This window comes from Xiphophorus hellerii, chromosome 1, assembly GCF_003331165.1.
Source record: "Xiphophorus hellerii strain 12219 chromosome 1, Xiphophorus_hellerii-4.1, whole genome shotgun sequence".
In the NCBI taxonomy this organism is placed as follows: domain Eukaryota; kingdom Metazoa; phylum Chordata; class Actinopteri; order Cyprinodontiformes; family Poeciliidae; genus Xiphophorus; species Xiphophorus hellerii.
Window position 1 is genome coordinate 16,633,920 of NC_045672.1, and position 18,850 is coordinate 16,652,769.

General features: G+C 40.8%; 2 protein-coding genes across 2 annotated transcripts; both read left to right on the forward strand.

Annotated features, from left to right (window-relative positions):
- Positions 1-4,546: 4,546 nt before the first annotated feature.
- hoxc11a (homeobox C11a) lies at positions 4,547-9,124 on the forward strand. Its single transcript, XM_032575036.1, has 2 exons — positions 4,547-5,548; positions 6,804-9,124. The coding sequence occupies exons 1-2, from the start codon at positions 4,804-4,806 to the stop codon at positions 7,034-7,036; spliced, it is 978 nt and encodes a 325-aa protein (XP_032430927.1). The 5' UTR covers positions 4,547-4,803; the 3' UTR covers positions 7,037-9,124.
- A 5,465-nt stretch (positions 9,125-14,589) lies between these two features.
- LOC116727530 (homeobox protein Hox-C10a-like) lies at positions 14,590-18,250 on the forward strand. Its single transcript, XM_032575024.1, has 2 exons — positions 14,590-15,417; positions 17,510-18,250. The coding sequence occupies exons 1-2, from the start codon at positions 14,673-14,675 to the stop codon at positions 17,785-17,787; spliced, it is 1,023 nt and encodes a 340-aa protein (XP_032430915.1). The 5' UTR covers positions 14,590-14,672; the 3' UTR covers positions 17,788-18,250.
- Positions 18,251-18,850: the final 600 nt, after the last annotated feature.

The window sequence follows — 18,850 nt, forward strand, 5'->3', positions numbered from 1 at the left end:
TAATTTTCCACTTTTTAAAATGTTCATGCACTTATTCACTCATAATTGCACTATTATGCAAGTAATTGTCTCATTTTCTAAAGATTATTTAGAATTTCAAGAGGATAAACCATACTTTTAATGGTTGTGCAGCCTACAATTAAGGACGCGTCTACAAATATATTTTTAACTATATCGGGATGTGACAGGTCTTAGCCCGGAGTGCCCATCAGTTCAAAAATACCTATTTGTTCTGTTTTTATGTTGTTTTTTTCTTTCTTACAATTGTATTGACAGTGAAACTGGGCGCCTGTAGCAAAAGTATATATATTTTTAAAATGTTGGCTATTTTCTCTAATAAATCTCGTCAAAAATACATTGATACACATCTGTTCTGTTCTGTTTCCAGGCGATTCAGAAGATTTTCTGATACTTTTTTTATTCTTCTTTTTTTTTTTCTTCCTGGGACGCCTAAATAAAAACAGGGCTGGAGACAGGGAGTTCCTGCGCGGGGTGATTCCTTGTGATGTGAAATCATTTAATACTTCTAATAAAAAACTTAACACATTGTTGTGAAAGCTTTATGTCCGTGTGGTTGAATGTGAAATATACTCTGGAGATCGCTCCAAATGGAACAGCAAAATATGCGCCTCTGTGTTGTCTGCAACTGTTGCCACCGCATGTTCTGCAGAGTGATGCGTTCACTGTCAAAATGTTATAATAAATTGAAATAAAATGATTTTTTTTAAAAAAAAAAAAAAAGAGAGAGGGGCTTCTTTAGTGTTGCTTGAAACAATTTGCAGCACTCGCGGCTGAATTTAACTGCCCGACTTACATCCAATTAAACCTTGGGCCATGAGGGGACGGTGATATGATTACACGAGGCTTCCCACATTTAGCCATGACTTCAGCGGGCTTTGCAGCAGCGTCTTGGTGAGCGTTGCTCTTTGTGAGTGCGTTGGTGTGCATGCGTTGGTGTGCATGTGTGAGAGCTGTATCATTTGTGGAAGGATTTATAACCACAAAGCCAAAACATTATAATATTTAGGAGGTGTCATTTTTCTTTTTTTCCTCTTTTTTTTTTTTTAGTTTCTCCGGGTGACACCTAGGTTAACCATTTTAATTATGGTGCTTAGTAGCGATACATAGCTTAAATTCCTCAGACACAGTCGTTAAAGTTACTGCTTTAACTGTGATATTTAAGACGAAGGCATTGCAAAAAGCAGTCAACAAATTATCATGACAGTTTCCTGAACTCTACTCCCGTGATATTGTTAATCAGGGAGTCGCTTCCTTTCTGTATTGAAGAAGCAGAAGAAGAAGAAGCTGCTGCGGATCAAGTCAGCTGAGGAGAACTTTGCCTGTAAACCGGCTGCCACATCCCCTACTCATATTTGGTGCAGCATAATCAAACATTCCCGGGTCCTATTGCTCACTGAGTTTGTCCTCCAGAGAAATAAACACATGCTGAAGCTTTATTCTTTGACTGATGGTCTGAGAGCGCCCAGGCGAGAAAAGTCGGTGTTTTTAAACCCTCGGAAATCGGATATTGCCAAGTAGTGGTCATATTCTACCACGTTATGACACATGCGGCGACTTGAAAACAAGAGGAACGCTTGTTGCCCTGACATTTAAAAACTTAGTAAACATATTGAAATGGTTTCCATCCTCCCCCCCCCCCCCCCCCTGCCCTCCCCTTTCTCCTCCTGTCTTGATTAGAGCCTTTAATGCTTGGATTTTATTATTGCATTGCTTATTCATACTGCGGCATTACTTATTAATGCCGCATTAATACGCATCATTGGAAAGATTATGATGGAGAAATGAATTGACAATGTTGTTTTGGTCTGTCTGTCTTAGTGCTTTTACCGTCTAGAGAAATAAACAAAAAATATATATTTATATTTTATTGCTGCTCCACGCATATTATTTGTTTCATAGAAAATTAGACAAGCAAGATTTATTTTATTATTGTCAGCTGCCAAATACTATAAGTTTAAAAATTATTTGCCATCACTGTAAGTACTTGCGTGTTTTACTTACTGCATGTCATGCATTGCAGCAAGGTAAAAACATTTTTATGTAGAATTCATCGTTTCGCAAATACAGAAACTGTGGTCAGCAGCAGCAGCATGTATCCTGAATGAGAAGCCGCAAGGCCAGTGTTTTTTACACAAATATTTCCATAGTTACGCTTGATGATTTGGGCCCACGACAAAGTAAATCGGCAGCTGTGCATTCAGAGGCATAGACAACTCAGAGTATTGTTTTTCTTCTGCTTCTTTTTCTAGCCTGAATAGTTTAACGCGTTGCACGTGCATTCCAAAGCGCGAAAATTCTGATTTTTGTTTTAAAAATCGAGAGATCTGAATTTGCCTATTTGTAAAGCGGGAAAGAGAGAGAGAAAAAAAAACAATAAAATAAATCATAAGCATTTTTTTTTTCAAAATTACCAACTTCCCTCTATTTTTGAAATGCAGAATGGAATATATTAGTTTACTGAAATCCAAATTCCTCTCATTCTCCGCGTTAATGGTTTTCTATGGAACAAAGGGGATTTAGCGTTACTGCAGTCATTCGGAGTTTTATGGTTGGACGTAGAGAGGATTTTAGTGGTCAAATTCAAGTGCTGTGTCTGGACAGCTGTCTGCTTTCTTTGTACTTGGATGCAGGAAGCATCATGTGAGACAACCTTTTGTTTGCTGGAGGTAGTAAACAAGTTAAAGCCATTGCCACGTTTTAAACTCCAAGTTTCCAAAGCTCAGATCTTGACCATGTTGCTCTTTTTTTGCTCTTTCTTTTACTGTTGCAAATCAAAATAATACGAATAATAAAATATAGAAACTCTTTCTTTTAGCAGATTTTTCAGCAACACGTGTGTCAAGGGAGTTTAATAGAACGGCTGCGTTATTGGGTTAGGATTTAAGAGCCTGTTTAGGAAGTTCCCTGTGATCAGGAACAATGGGGCGTCGTATTAATTTCGCCTTGTAACTGTATCAGTCTATAAAGACTCAAAGATGGGGCTCAGCAGTACAATTAAAAGTCTGAAATCACACGCAGCTGCTCTTTTTCCCTCCAAACCTTTCATTTTACGGGAGTGTTTTTTTGTTTTGTTTTGTTTTGTTTTAAGTGTGTCCGTCTGTCAACCACTGATAAATGTCAACATATATGTGAGAAATTAAGGAAAAGATCGAATCCTTCTGCTTCTCTATAGTAAGCGTCGTGGTAGAGAACCCTATCAGAAAGTAATCACGTACATAATCGGATTATTTTTCTTATAAATAATCTTAAAAAAAAAAACACCCATAAAATGTTTAATAAAGAGCACAATAATTTATCTCTAAATAATAACGTTTGGAGCACGATGCTCAGTCTCTGCAGCTGGGCTTTACACTAGATCCACCAGTGTCATTTGTTTCTTTGTGCTTCCCCCAGCCCGCAACATTTAAAAGTTTGTGTTTGTGCAACTAGAACACATCACGCATCAGGAGGGGAGAGAGATGCACGGTCCATGCTCGGAGAGGGGGCTCCACTTGCACTTTATCCTTTGCAAGAATCCCAGAGACGCAGTGTGGCTGCTGGCTTGCACAGTTGGCCTCCTTTAACTCTGTTAAGACCCAAAGTCAAAGGGAATAATGAGAGCAGTCCGATTTCTTTATCTTGCGCAGTCTACTCATTCTTGCGGTGCATTGCTCATTGCCCCACCGCCGGTTTAACTTCACAGCATATAATTATAGCCAACAAGAACCGCCACCAACACCACCACCACCTCTGCGCTGAGGAGTAAATGCACGTTCATTTACAGACTGAGTGGAAATAACATAAATACAATACCCGGTGAGTTTATATGATGGATTATTTCATATAGCTGGCTGGCGAGTCCTTCATAACCAAGTGTGAAGCAGACACCTGTAACGACTATTAAGAAAACGATACCATCAAATGTTGTAACTATGTTTGAAAGATCTGCAGCATGTTAACAGAGGCGGGTACAGGAAGTCGAGCATGTATATTTTATTAAGAAACAAATTTGATATTTACTACTTTTGAAACGGTGGGGCAATGAATGAGGACAGATATTGGCTGCTTAATGTGCTGATCGGATGCACCATCCATGAAAAACGTGAATAAAATTTTACCTACATCCTGATAGAAGTCTGATATAATACTACTACTGCTACTACAACTACTACTACTACTACTACTACTATTACTACTACTACTACTACTACTACTACTACTACTACTACTACTACTACTACTACTAATAATAATAATAATAATAATAATAATAATAATCTTACCTTTAAAATCCCTCAAAAACTATCAAATGCCTGTCCCTGATTGCACTCTAGAAATTGTGCTTTGCCTTTTTAAGAAGCCCTGGCTCTTCAGCTGGCCTACTAGCCCATAAGCATACACATACACACACACACACCTACACACACCCCCACACACCCCACCACACACACGCGCGCACCCCCCCCCCCCCCCCCCCCACACACACACACACACACACAAACGCTGCACATATCTCACTAATTGTCATAAGCCAGCAAACAAGAATCTGTAACTGGTTTGCTCGGTGCGCCTGTGGCGTTTGAAAATTATTCGTTTGAACCTCCTCGATCTACCTAAAGCCAACCACTCCTACACATCCAACTCTTCCAAATTGATATATGACAATATCTACTTTCGATCACGTGTCTACGGGGCGACTTAGACGGATTGCGCGTCATCTCGCCTTCCCAAATTTTTCCCCTTCTGCTGCAGCTCGAATCCAAAACATCTATCTATAGTGGCCGAGTAGCGAGAGAGCGAAAGATGTTTAACTCGGTGAATCTGGGCAACTTCTGCTCCCAGACACGCAAAGACCGGACATCCGAGTTTGGGGACAGGACGGGCTGCGCTTCCAACATCTACCTCCCCAGCTGCACCTACTACGTCCCCGAGTTTTCCGCCGTCTCCTCGTTTCTTCCGCAGGCCCCTTCGCGGCAAATCAGCTACCCTTACTCCACGAATCTGTCTCAAGTGCAGCCGGTGCGGGAAGTTTCGTACGGCTTGGACCCCGCCAGCAAATGGCACCACAGGAGCAACTATGCGTCGTGCTACTCGGGAGAGGATCTGGTGCATAGAGACTGTCTTCCTCCATCCACCATGACAGAAATGCTCATGAAGAACGAGAGCGTGTACAGCCACCACCATCACCACCATGCCCACCCGGGATCCAATCACCCTTCCACGGGCTTTTATTCTGGCGTGGGGAAAAACAACGTCCTCCCACAAGGCTTCGACCGCTTTTTCGAGACCGCATACTGCAGCAGCACGGACAATCAGTCAGACAATTGTTTACAAAAGGGCGAGGGAGGGAAGCTGGAAAGCGACTCGCAGCAGCAGCAGCAACAACAGCAACAGCAGCAGCAGCAGCAGGACGCCACAGCCGCTATATCTGGAGTCCCGGAGCCGGGGAAAGACCCAGACGATGAGGAGGAACACACGAATTCAGGCTCCTGCACCTCTTCTTCCGCCACAGCCAAGGACGGAAACGCCAGCAAGAGCAGCCACTCGAGTAGGTACAACCGAAGCTGTAAAACGGGGGGAAGGTTAAGGGGACTAGACCGGTGTTTTGTCGGTCAGATTTTATGTGGAGTTTTATAAGCATTCAAAGGATTTTATTATAACCCTACAAAGCTCTTTCTTGCAACGGGAAGAATTTTTACGATGGGAAAAGGGCTTTGAAAAAAGAAAAAGTGGGGGATGTTATACACAGACGCCTCCATGGTGAGAGTCTGTGAAATTTTTTAAGAGAGAGCTATTGTGACAAATGTTAACTTTGATCGTGAACTTGCGTTGGTCATTTTTAAGGGATTTTCTTGTTGGGGCTGTCGTGTGTAAAAACCAATTGGGCAGAACATTGCTTTTGGCGTCCGGTGAATTATCTTTAGCACAGAGTTTGCGCGCAAAAAGAGATGCAGCAAAGAGCATTAAACACAAAAACGATCTATCTATCTATCTATCTATCTATCTATCTATCTATCTATCTATCTATCTATCTATCTATCTATCTATCTATCTATCTATCTATCTATCGGAAATATGCCATGTGAAGATGCTAAAATGCTTAATATGCGGTCTAAATAACTTCCTTAGAAAAGACATTATCAGAAAAATATTTTGATTAGATATCACCTAAAATTAAAGCTCACTATAATTTGTATCTACATCATTCAGGGTGTGCATTAAAACGTGAGACTTAAATTTGTCCACTTTCCACGCTAGCACACACACTCACACACTCATGCTGCACAATAAAAGAAATGTATTTCCCCGGTCACCTGTTTGATAAGGAGTGATAGGGCCACTGGGGTCTGCACAGGGGCCGCTGCAGGCAAGAGGCAATGCATCCACTGCCAAAAGATTGTGCAAATTGTTTCGTTTAGCTCCAGAGGAATGTGGCGCACATAATGCAGGGCGAAAATACTTTTTGTTATTGTGTATTTGTAACAGATAAACACGTACTTAGCGAGGCTGTAAGTTGATATTATTCCCTCCGAACTATTTTGGATATTTAGCACTCTTTATGGCTGGTTTATCTGATAGCCTCAGCTACTTCACTTCATGAATGTGGTTTGAAATGTTATCATTGCTAATGCCACTGACTCAGGATTTTCAGCACCTGGCGAGCCTATTGCCACCTCAGCACTCCACTCTATTGTTATTATTTTTTTATTTTGAATTTTATTTCTTTCGAAAAAAAAATTACATTACTCTCCACTTGATCTGCTCAAACAATAACATTTGGTATCATTTTCTTCTTCACCCAGGCGTCCCTCGAACAAGGAAGAAGCGGTGTCCCTATTCCAAGTTTCAAATTCGAGAGCTGGAGCGGGAATTCTTCTTCAACGTTTACATCAACAAGGAGAAGAGGCTCCAGCTTTCCCGAATGTTGAACCTCACCGACCGCCAGGTTAAAATCTGGTTCCAGAACAGAAGAATGAAAGAGAAGAAGCTGAGCAGAGATCGCTTGCAGTACTTCTCTGGAAACCCCCTGTTGTGAGCAGAAAGAGTGTCACAGGACAGTGGCATAGAGGCCTCCTCCTCCTTCTTCTCCTTATCTCATTGAATGAATGGTAATCGTGGGCATAACCGCTTTTTTTCTCCACAAAGAGGAGCCCATATCACCAACAGTGCAATGTGAAAAAAAAAGTGAACAGTGGAAGAAAATAGGCCTTCAATAAGGGGAGGGGGAAAATGTCGCCATTTTCTTATTATCCTGCTGGGCGGCGATGAATTTCCAGCTGATTTTACCCCCTCTGACAAAAAGGCCTGCGTTAGAATAAACATTTATATGCTGGTCTTGAAAATGTCCTATTTATCACGACTCCCCGTTTGTCTTTAATCTACTGTTCGTATCGACATATTTGTTAAAATATCAGCAGACAACTTTTAGCTCTTACTCCAGCCTCTGGTCAGTGTATATAGCATATCAATATCTAAAATATTTCATCGTCGACCAGAGTGTGGGCTGAATTTTCTTTTTTTTTTTTCCAGGCTATATTTTTTTTTTTTCCTCCTTGAGAGATGTGATATCCAATCTGTGAAAGTATTACATCCTCCACCCCTCAAACGCCCCCCTGCCACCTTCATATATACAGAATAGCCTATGCAATGTGCATTCGTGACTGTAAATAGGCATATGTTGGGTCTTTTTTTTTTTTTCTCCATATCCCTGCTGCTATTTTTCAGCACACTTGCCCATGCCACACGAATAGCTTTAATGGCGACTCTTGTTAAATTATTTGCTTCAGACATTTTGGTGCTTTGGATCGCAGAGAGGATGAGCGGATCGTCGGCCTGTGTATCGCTACAATAACTAAATAAACAGAAACCTATAGGCAAAACTGAACGACTTTGTGCTATTTGTGCTGTTACATTGCATACTCGTCTTTTTTTTTGGCACAACGCTGCTTTTCTTTCTTTTTTTTTTACTTGTGTGACTTGCATGCTTTTTGGAAATAGCAACTTGTGTTACATTTGAATATGTAGACCCTGGCACAATTTATTCGTCTTAATGGCCTGTGCGTTTGGATACAAGCGTCAGAAGTGATACGATTGAAAGCTCAAGTATCAGCGAATATTTCGGGACCTGTTTGCAGATTTTCTAATTTTTTTCCGCGTCAAAATCCCACTTTAGGCGTTTGCTCGCGCGTTTAACGAACCACAGCTTAGATCTTACATAGCAAGAAAGAGAGAGAGGCCAAGAAGGGAATGATAACCTCTTTTAGTAGACACTAAATGGAATCGCCACTCTTGTAGTCTAGACGCTGCCATAAAGACAGAGGCACTAAATGGCTATTTTTTTCTCTTAATTGCACCGTCTGTTCTGGGGAAATGGCGTTCACTTCCGCACTAAATAGTAAACAAGCAAGACTAGATGTCCTAAGCAAGAACAGTGAGAAATAGAGGTTTTAGAGATGAACTCGGTCTGTGACATATGCAAGGAAAAAGAAGAAAGCAAACAAAAAAAAAGTGGGCAGCAGAAAGCAAACGTGTGAGAGCGGTGTGTGTGTTTGTGTGTTTGTAAGAGTGTGTCTTATGTTGACGGAATTGACGCATGTGTCTTGCGAATGTGACGGTGCGCACACCATATGTGCGCAGGATGATTGCACGTGTGCATTAAGCACAATGTATAATTAAATGTAGTCTTTGAACTTCAATAATGTCAAGGCCTTCACCTTTAACCCGCCGCAATAAAGTGGAATCAAGGAGCCCGGAAATGGTCGCAGCGGCGGAACGGACCAATGGGAGTGAGTGGGAACAGAAAATGGAATGCGTACACAGGACCAACTTTGACCTTTCGCATTAAACTACAACAGGTAACTTTGCCAGCTTTAACACATCCAGTAAATACACTTTATTGTCCCTGTAAAAAAAAAAAAAAAAACCCGTAGGTGTTCACGCATGAGGCGGTTTTAAATGTGCAGATTTGTACTCAGTTCGCACACAAATTGAGGGTTTGTATGTGTGTGATGATGTGACTGTTAATAAATTACTATGTGATTATTTATTTGTATCACAGATATTTTGTGCACATTCACAATTTCAAAGACAATCATTCAGAATAGAGTTGGTGAAGTTTGGTCGAGTTTGTTTTTTGTCTAATGCTTTTAATTTGGAAAAACAAAGATGATGGAAAAAGACTCTGTATTCACGTGACTTTCTTTCTTTCTTTTTCTTTTTTCTTGGATCGCCTTCGTAAAGTCTGTGACCCTGAATTAATTATAATCACAGTAAAATTGCATGTCTTGAGGCAGTATCTGCAAAAAGTGGGGGTTGGGGACGTTCAATCTAGAGAGGATGCGCACAGACAGAGATCAAGGCTACATGCGCCCCCGTCTTACGCCACACCTACCAACCTTGGCCCCTGGACGGTGACGTGAGTAATTTGTAAATTTCCCCAACACCCAACGTCACTAGCACAGAGCTCCGGGGGTCTTCTGCGAGTGCTGTCCATCAACCACACGGGGGCCAGGATTCCCTTCTTTCTGGCCTCGGCGCTGGTTCGTTTTCCTGAACGGGAGCCTGAAAGTGACATCAGAGCAGTAGTGGCCTACTGTTATCCACAATGAAGTCCTCTCGGGTGATGTGCTGTAACAGAAGAAAACCCTAACTCTAACAGTGAGATCCTGCTCTGTTCCAGTCCGGTTTCTGCACTTCGGAGGGGTTGGCAGGGAAAATGGCGACTTACTTTTTAAAAATTATTTATTTATTTATTTTTAAATAATTGTGGCTTTGAAAGGAGAAGGAAATAGTATAATGTGGCTGTGTAACAATCAGTGAAAGGTTGAAGCTGTAACTTTAAAAAAAAAAAAAAAAAGTAGTAAAGAGTGGGTCCTTTTTGTTGTGTGCAAGCGTGGATAGTAATTTTCTAAATAATCTTCAGCGGCCCATGGGAAAACAATAAATTGGAAAAACAAAACAATGGAAGATAACCACAGTATTTTTTAAAATATCCATTACTTGTTATTTCATGTCTATCATGTACGTTTGTCTTAATAAATTAATTTACAAAAGTAAGAATGAAAATGTTGGTTTGAACACTGTTCCTAACGGCTCAGAAAAATATAAATGAAAACTCGCAGAAGATATTGCACACAATTCATAGATAATTCTGGGCTATCTTTTTTTAAATGATAATACTGTCTTTTTTATTTTATTATATTTATATGTATATTTTTTGAAGGGGGTCGATAACTATACCAAAGTTTCACCTTTAAAGAACATAACGTGTTGGACAGTAGAGCGCTGATTTCTTCAGCATGAGATAAAGTAAGTGAGCAAAGTTGCATAAACTTTCTAAACAACGCGTGGAGATTTAAAAAAATAAAATAAAAATACGCTGTGTTTATTTTCAACTTATTTGGGTAGAAACAGGCAAACTATTTTTTTTTCTGGTAAACTATGACAAGTTTGCCAGAGTTACCTTGATGAAAATTTTTTGGTCTAGATTGGAGGGGTCCAAACATATCAGCTGGAAATAATTATATCAAATTAAATGGGGGGCAAAAGTCATTTAAACTGTTCGTCATTTTTAGCTCATTTGATAAAATTAAATTTTTAATATTCTCCAATTTTTGTCAGGAATGTTGCTATTTTACTGTATTTGTCTGCAAAAATGTAAGATTCTTTAAACATTTTAAGACATTTTTCTTACCTTGCATTTAATTTAATTTAAGTATTTACCCATCATAATAATTTATTATAAATTCTTAATCGGTTTGTCTTTTATTTTGAAGTAAATATAGGAGTATCCCAGTTCCTTATTCCTCCGCAGATACTAATCAAAGGGTTATAGGCTATTCAATGGTTTTACACTACAGTGTCTCAGCACCTAACCTGTTCTATTGGGCTATAAAACAGCTCCTCGCTGTAAAACGAGCTCCTGCTCTTTCAGCAACAGCTCCCTCTCTCAAATGCAATCGCGGGGTGCCGTTTATTCTTGCCACCAAAACAAGCCTTATTAAAATAAATACGTAGAAGGTTTTACATTTGAAATGGTAGCGTGTCTGGATGTGGGTGTACTTCCTGTTCTCGTGTTTTGCTGTTAAATCTGCAGCACTGCTCTACTTTTGTTGGTGGTGTTTAATTAAGCTCTTACATGATTCTGGAACCATAAATTTGCAGTTGCGCATGGGTTGGACAGCAGCATGAAAGGCAAAACAAAGCGCAGTCTCCCACACATCCAACTGGAAAGATATTTCAAAGTGGCTGCCAGGAAGTAAATTGATTGTGTCGCCTCGTTGCAGCTCCTGGTTGGTGGGTCTGCAGAAAGGAGAACCCACGCAGCATTCAACACTCTTACCTGTTCGGATTATGATAACAACAGCCAGGTTTGCGATCAAACAGACGATAATTTTGCTTAGACACGTGTAAAGACCAAGGTAAAATACAAGCATAGTCAACTCCCTTTCTCTCACTTAGTGTGTACATGGGTGTGTGGCTGTTTTAAGGGATTTTTTGGAGGCTTAAAGGCGCATGTGCAGACATGCACATGTGAAGCCGAGGCGCTGTCGCTTCATCCCAGATATGTTAGTTCTCCTGGAAAGCGCTTTTCCTTCTTCAAAGGAGAAAATTAGGTGAAACAAAATGTGTCTCGGTGAAACAGCCGTGACCCGTTTTTATGCATGGACTTGGCCCGGAGAAACAATCAGCATGTTGTTGTGGGAGCAAATTTAGACATAGCCAATGACAGCATGTTCCTTTTCTGAAAATGACTTTTTTTTTGGTTCGTTTCCCTGTTAGCCATGTAAACTTGAACAGCCCTCTTCAGTGCAAAACAGTAACACAGTGTTTCAGATTCACTTAGACTCGATGACACAAATTTCACTGTTATGCAGTTACCTGTCTCTGTTGCATATATATATATATATATATATATATATATATATATATATATATATATCTTCTGTCTTATGCGACTGTAAGGTGTGCCTCGTGGAATATGTGTGATTCAAACAATAAAAATTCCACAAATTCTTTGGTTTCTTTCACCCTCATTAAAAACCTGTTTTCATGACGCCGTGAGACTAATTTGTCCTGTACTATCATGAATACTTTTTCTTTTTCTTGCAGGCTGTGTGAAATTCCACCATGGCACCTTTGCTCGTATCGCTTACATGTCTTAAAAAAAAAAAAAATCTAAACTCACCTTTTGAGCAAGCCTATGATTTTCTCATAGGTGTAAAATAAGACTGTATGTGATTTTTTGTTTTGTGCTAAGCAGATGGTGGCCTGTCGGCTAATGTATCATGTAATAAGATAGCCACCCTGTGAGATTCTTCATCTGTTTTTATATAAGGCAGATGATTGAGTGTTATTAAGCAGTGATGATATTGTCAATGTCAATATTGCTTTTTTCAAGCTTTAGTTTCTGATCTCCCCATCCTTCCCTCTTTGAATAATGTCTACAGAAACATTTTTACCTACGAGGATCCTGCATGGCCAAAACTCTGAAGCCATTTTTCTTCTTTCTTTTTTTTTCTTTTATGGTGTAAGGTCAATCTTTCACATTTTCTTCATCATGACTGTAGAGGAATGCGAACCACAAAGACGAAATTAACTTATTTGGACAATTATCTTGCCAAAAAAAGTTTTTCTCTATATGTTTATGTTCAGGTTAGACGGGCGACCCGTTTCAAATGAACATATGATGCTGCCCTTGCCGTTGAAGGTGATTCTGAACTGCGCACGCACGCTAACTCATGCACTTTGGACGCAGCGATACCAAAACAAAACAACAAATGACGAGCACATTCACCGACGCCGCAATAAACGATTTCAGGCGAGCGTGATCCACGCAGGTTTGCTTTAAATCCACGTTTGTTAGCCGTTTCGCGTAATGTAAACGTCACGTAACGCAAACACAAGTTAGCCAAATACTTCCCCAAATTCCCTCAAAGCCAAAACGCATCAACCACGTTGTCGTGGCCCCGCTCTTCGGGATTTTCCTCGTGTAAAACTGAATATTTAAAGTTCAAACACTTAGAGGCGAACTGTTGGGCTAAATAAAATAACAAATTAAATTAATGCTATTTTTTTTGCATTTTTTTTATTAATAGAAAATAAACTCTGGATTTCTCTTTATAATTAAAGTGGTGCCGCTCTTTCCACCGTGTATTTATGCGGCGTAAAACGTCCTGAGGAGCACTAATTGGAGCAGCAAAAACAAAAACAAGACATAAAAACCCCCCGACTTCACACCCTTGTCACTCAATATCAAATGAACTGATGCTTTTAACTACACACTTCCTATGGAAAATAGCACATCTTACTTTCCGTCACACACTTATAAGACCCAAACATAATTAAAAAAAAGAGAGAGAGTTATTTCTTTAAAGTACAAATATCACAAAGACCACTTTACTCTGTTAAATAATTCTCCCAGCTTTATTAAAAGTGAAACATAGTTAGAAACCGTTGTTGTTGTTTTGCTTTGCTGCCGGTGGTCATCGTGTCAACCAGCACATTTTAAAAGTTCATTGGAATACATATATATATTTTTTTTTATATGCAGGATGAATTATGGAAAAGTTTAATTAACACACATCCTCTCCTGAAAAATAAAGAGTCAAAACATTTTATTTTAAATTAGCAACACACCATTGTGGATTTAAAATAATAACCAAGCCATCATTTTGCAAGTATTGCCGGCTGATTTTCCTATTTATTACCCCGGAAGATGCTTCCTTGGAGACTAAAACACAAACAAAGGAAGCAACTTGCTCAACATCATTTCACATTTCATTTTCTTTTACACCAAACAGATAGAAGTAGTTTTCCAGAATAAATGTCACGTTGATAAAAAAAAAAAGGTCCCACAATCAGGTAAATAACGATATGGTTATGTATGACTTACTTATTTTAGTTAAGAATCTTGCAGATGACTAAAACAAAAGCAGTAATATGTAACATCTGAACGAATTCTGGTACACATCTGCAAAAACGATCATTAACATTGTATATTTGCTGATTGCTTTGAATTAGTTAATGGGGTTTTTTATTACAGATTTATATTTCAGTAAATGTTAAATACTAAGCTAAAGCTTGCTATGTTTTTTTTTCTCTTTTTGGGAATAACAAAGAAAACTGAAAGGGGAAAAAGAGAACTGAACGAAAATATTCTCAAATCCATCTCACCTCAACGTCACTGTCGCCAGGGTTTTACTAAATCACACGACGAATAAACAAAGCTTCCTTTAACCACCTTAAGACCCGCAGACTTAAATGTTTACAAACCAAATCTTGAGTGTCTTAAAGAAATCCTTGCCGCAGCCACAGCAACAGCAGTCTGTCCTTTGTTCTTCCTGCTGAGGGCCTCCCAGTCTATGCGGAAAAACCGCCACTAGGTGGCGCTCACGTTCCACCAAAAGCCACCAGCTTTCCCAACTTGACCGCGCTGACGTCACTCCAGTCTGGAGCATCAAGGCCACTTCCACGCCGCTATTGGTCTGAAGCTCACATGACATGTCTCCGAGCATCCATAATTGTGTTACAGATATATTTTTTTTTTTTTTTTGCACCCCCTTCCAAAAGATGTCAGCATCCTACTGTCCTTGTTCTCCTGCTGGAACCCCGCAGTTCAGAGCGGCGGAAAACACCAAGTGATCACCCCTCAAGAGTTGTCACATGCAAATATGACATGTCCGAATAACATATCGCCCGGTAACTTCCTGATGGATTCCTTAATGGGAGGATCATCTTCCTACAGGGCTGAGGGCTATTCCAGCAACCCGGGAATGTACATTCATTCAGCTGCAGAGTACGGATACTCAGTGATGAGGAACATTGGGAAGGTTGGATCATCCCCACTCTCCAAAAGAGACGAGGTTCCTCCAGGCAACGTCTCGCTCGGCGCCTTCCAGGATGCGCCCTACCTGTCAGCGCAGCTGGCCACATGGACACCAGGCTCCAAAAGCAGCAGGGACGAGCAACCTGTTGCCCACCAGTGCTTACAGCCCTGCTCGTTTCCAGCGGGCAGCGTCAAAGAGGAGGCGTTTTGTTGCCTCTATCAAGATGACAGCAATAAGGGGAAACAGACAACAGAGTCGGCCACTTACATCCGGCTCGGAGACAATAGCTGCCGGCGGCCTGAGCAGACTCCAGCCTCCTCCAGTGGCGGCTATTTCCAGGTGTACGGCGGGGAGAGGCCACAGCAGAACGAGCAGCAGCAGCAGCAGCAGCAGCAGCAGCTGCCCTCCGGCTTTACTCTGACCCACTTGGCGTCATCTGTTGAAACAACAGCAGAGTCGACAGTGAGCTGCAGCAAAGTCGCGCAGGAGGTAGCCAGAGAGGCTCCTAAAACAGATGAGGGTGAGAGCAGGAAGGAAGACAAGGCCAAGAGTGACAGCTGCTCAGATAACTCGGACGGGGAAATTAAAGGTATACTCCCCCTCCCGGACACACGTGCATAAATATATGTATATATATGTGTGTGTGTGTGTGTACACTTAACCTAACGGGTGTGATAATATAAATCGAATGTTCACGTGTGTGTGAAAAATCTCACCAAAATATTCCAAGCATGGAGGCTTCGTGGATGTGCATGTTGTGTTTCTGTATGTAGCATATGCTTCAACTCGGTCTCTCAGGGGTTACGGTGCCACTGGTATTTAACACCTTTCTATTAATGGGGGTATGTGAGACGGGCAGTTATCATCGAAATAAACACACTTCCTCTCTTACACAGATGCACGCTAGTACTAACGCACAAAGCCTGTCACACAAAAGCACAAAAAGCACAAAGCTAGACTGTTTTTTTGCTTCTAAATCGTAGTTTAGAACAACAACATTTACTTTACAAATATGCTGCTTGAAATATTATTTATCCACAAAGATCAACTTTATTAGAGCATATTTCCAAGGCTTCCATATAAGGCTTGTATAAGATGTATTTTTTTTTTCCTGCATGGAGATTGTGACTATATTCATGAAGCAACGTGTTACTTTTGAAAATGTCAGTGTTTATTACGCTAATTATTTATAATAATTTATTATGCTCATGCTTTTAGTTTTGGTTAATGTTCGTTTAAATACTAAGGCAAGAAAAACCGTGTGTCCTGAGTTTCTTGTCATATTTATTTAAAGTTTGACTCAGCCACAAATACAGCGATTCTGTCAAATTCTGAGAGTTCGACCTAACAAAAAAAAAAAAGCTCATTGAGATATTGACTGAATTTTTAAAGGGCCCTGATAGCAGCTATGATATGTAATTAATTTAAAATTAAGCTATTGACATGAAGCAAATAACCCCCCCCCCACACACACACACACACCACACACACACACACCCACACACACACACACCCACACACACACACACACACATATATATATATATATATATATATATATATATATATATATATATATATATATATATATATATATATGAATAGCTGGTCTTTTACATAAATGCAGAACATTGTAACTGGTAATTCTCTTAATCTATTTCCAGAATGTCACAGTTATGTGTGTGTGGGTGTGTGTGTGTGTGGGTGCGCGCGTGGATGTATGTGTGTCTTGTCTGTCTGTCTGTCTGTAATGGGGAGTGGTTTGGGGGATACGGGTGGCGTGTGTGTGAGTGAGTCTGTGTCTTTGTACGTTTTGTACTCCCATACAAAATTAAATGTTTTGGAAATTATTAAATGTGGGCCTCACGCTGAGAATTCACATTAGACTAATCACTGCTGCCACTGGGTGCGTTTGTGGATAACAGAGGCGTTACTCCCCTGACTCTGTGAAGTTAATCAAAAAAGTCATTCATCGTGCAGTAGTTATTTATTTGTTTGGGTGGTATGTTTCCTTCCTTCCTTTTCTTCTTTCTTTTTTTGTCCTTTCTTTCTTTCAGCTCCCTTTTGAATTTTTAACTATAAAATGTGAATAAGTGCTTTTTTGTGGAATTTTGCTGAGTAAATATGATATAAAGGTCTTTCTGTCACCCCCACAGACAACCCCTCTGTCTTTTTTTTTATATTTATTTTCCTTTCTTATATGCCTTTTTTATCCTTTGCAACAAGAAACTTCTTTCGCTTTGAATTTAACCTCTTAAAAAATCTTTTGGCTCTTGAGTGCAAACGGCAATAAAATTTTATGGGAGTCTGAGGTGCAACAAAGACAATAGTTGCTTCTTGGGGTGGTTTGATTTGATCTAATTACAGTTGTACATCACGCAAAAAGCAATTTGTAGCTAGTCTGGTGGGTCGTAGGCAAAACGTGCGGTGTACCTCATTTGTTAAAGTGGGAAGGGAAGCGTCCACATCCAGGTAAAAGCTGCTTTGACATCCTGATCACTGTAAAGTCATTTAAGGAGTTCTGGATGTGATACAGGAAACGGGTGCGTGCTGGTTGGTTCTCTTCCCAGTCATGTCTGCCAGGATTTATCCACTGCTTTTTTTATTGATTGATTTTTTTTGTTTGTTTGTTTTATTACTGCTTTCATCCTCTCACTGTTGTGTTTGTCCCATTCCGATAGATGATTTATCCGCGGAAAAGACAACGGGAAGCTGGTTAAAAGCCAAAAGTGGAAGGAAGAAGCGGTGTCCCTACACAAAGCACCAGACCCTGGAGCTGGAGAAGGAGTTCTTGTTCAACATGTATCTGTCTCGGGAGCGCCGCCTGGAGATCAGCCGCAGTATCAACCTGACCGACAGACAGGTCAAGATCTGGTTCCAAAACAGACGCATGAAGCTCAAGAAGCTCAACAGGGAGAGCCGGGAAAGGGAGCAGAGTGCAGTTTACAACTATTCCTGAAGACTCTGTCAGCTTCAGACGTACTCACGCATACACTACAGGGGACCGTTTGTGTTGCAAATAGACATGCATGCGTCATTTTGTAATGCTTTTATCGGTTTTCTTTTCATGTGCACACAAACACACACATTAAGGGTGCCTTCTAATGTGAATAGAGAAGCTGCAACTTTCAGAGAGAGAGAGAGAGAGAGAGAATTGGAAGATTGAGGTGCAATTGTTTTGTGAAGCTGACTATTGAGGCGGCGTCGGCCAGATTATAAATTTACAGTGACACTTTGACACTGCTGAGCTGTTCATGTTTTGTCACTTGTGTACTGGTGCTGCTGCTGCTGCTGCTTCTTCTTCGTTTTGGTGTCTGTGGGAATTTCGTGCTGTGTAACGTGCATGCACAAGGTGACATTAAGCTCTGTCATGCTAAACGGTTCCAAACTAATAAAAAAGAGGAGGATAAAATGGAGAAGTACCACCAACTTTGTCCTTCCCCTGGCACACTGGGTTTGAAAACGTGAGGGAGGGGAAGACGCTGCGGATGGGAGGAAGGAGATCATGGCAGTTTTAATAGAATTGAGAGACCATAACGTTGATTTAAATATTATCCAGGTGACCACAGTAAGTCAAGGTCATAAAATTCTAATGTCAGGTTCGCCCTGGAAAGCGTTGGGGGTGGATTTTATGATCTGCAAATATAATGTGCCGCAGCAGTAAAAGATGCGTTTAAAGGTGTGTGTGTGCGTGTGTGTGTGTGCGGGTGTGTGTGTGTGTGTGTGTGTGTGTGTGTGTGTGTGTGTGTGTGTATGTGTGCGGAGGAGGACTAATCCACACGGCAAAGAGCCCCGTGCAAAGTGCAGCAAGCCAGCCGGGGTGCTGCGTGGGCTGCAGGGAGCAGCAGGAACCACCGCCGCCGCCTCCACTGCAGGCGGGGAGGGGGCGGGGGGGGGGGGGGGGGGGGGGGGGTAATTGAGCTTCGTAACTGCTGGAAGATAAGAAACATGGAGGATAAAGGCACAAGGAGAAAGGCTGCGGGTGCAGGAGTGATACGCATCGGAACAATAGGAGCGCACCT

What these genes read in the sequence shown, in the direction of transcription:
- hoxc11a (XM_032575036.1), top strand. Translation starts at nt 4,804, where the DNA reads ATGTTTAACTCGGTGAATCTGGGCAACTTCTGCTCCCAGACACGCAAA. An exon ending in CAGCAAGAGCAGCCACTCGA is followed by an intron (nt 5,549 to 6,803) that starts GTAGGTACAACC and finishes TTCTTCACCCAG; the next exon opens with GCGTCCCTCGAACAAGGAAG.
- LOC116727530 (XM_032575024.1), top strand. Translation starts at nt 14,673, where the DNA reads ATGACATGTCCGAATAACATATCGCCCGGTAACTTCCTGATGGATTCC. An exon ending in CTCGGACGGGGAAATTAAAG is followed by an intron (nt 15,418 to 17,509) that starts GTATACTCCCCC and finishes CCATTCCGATAG; the next exon opens with ATGATTTATCCGCGGAAAAG.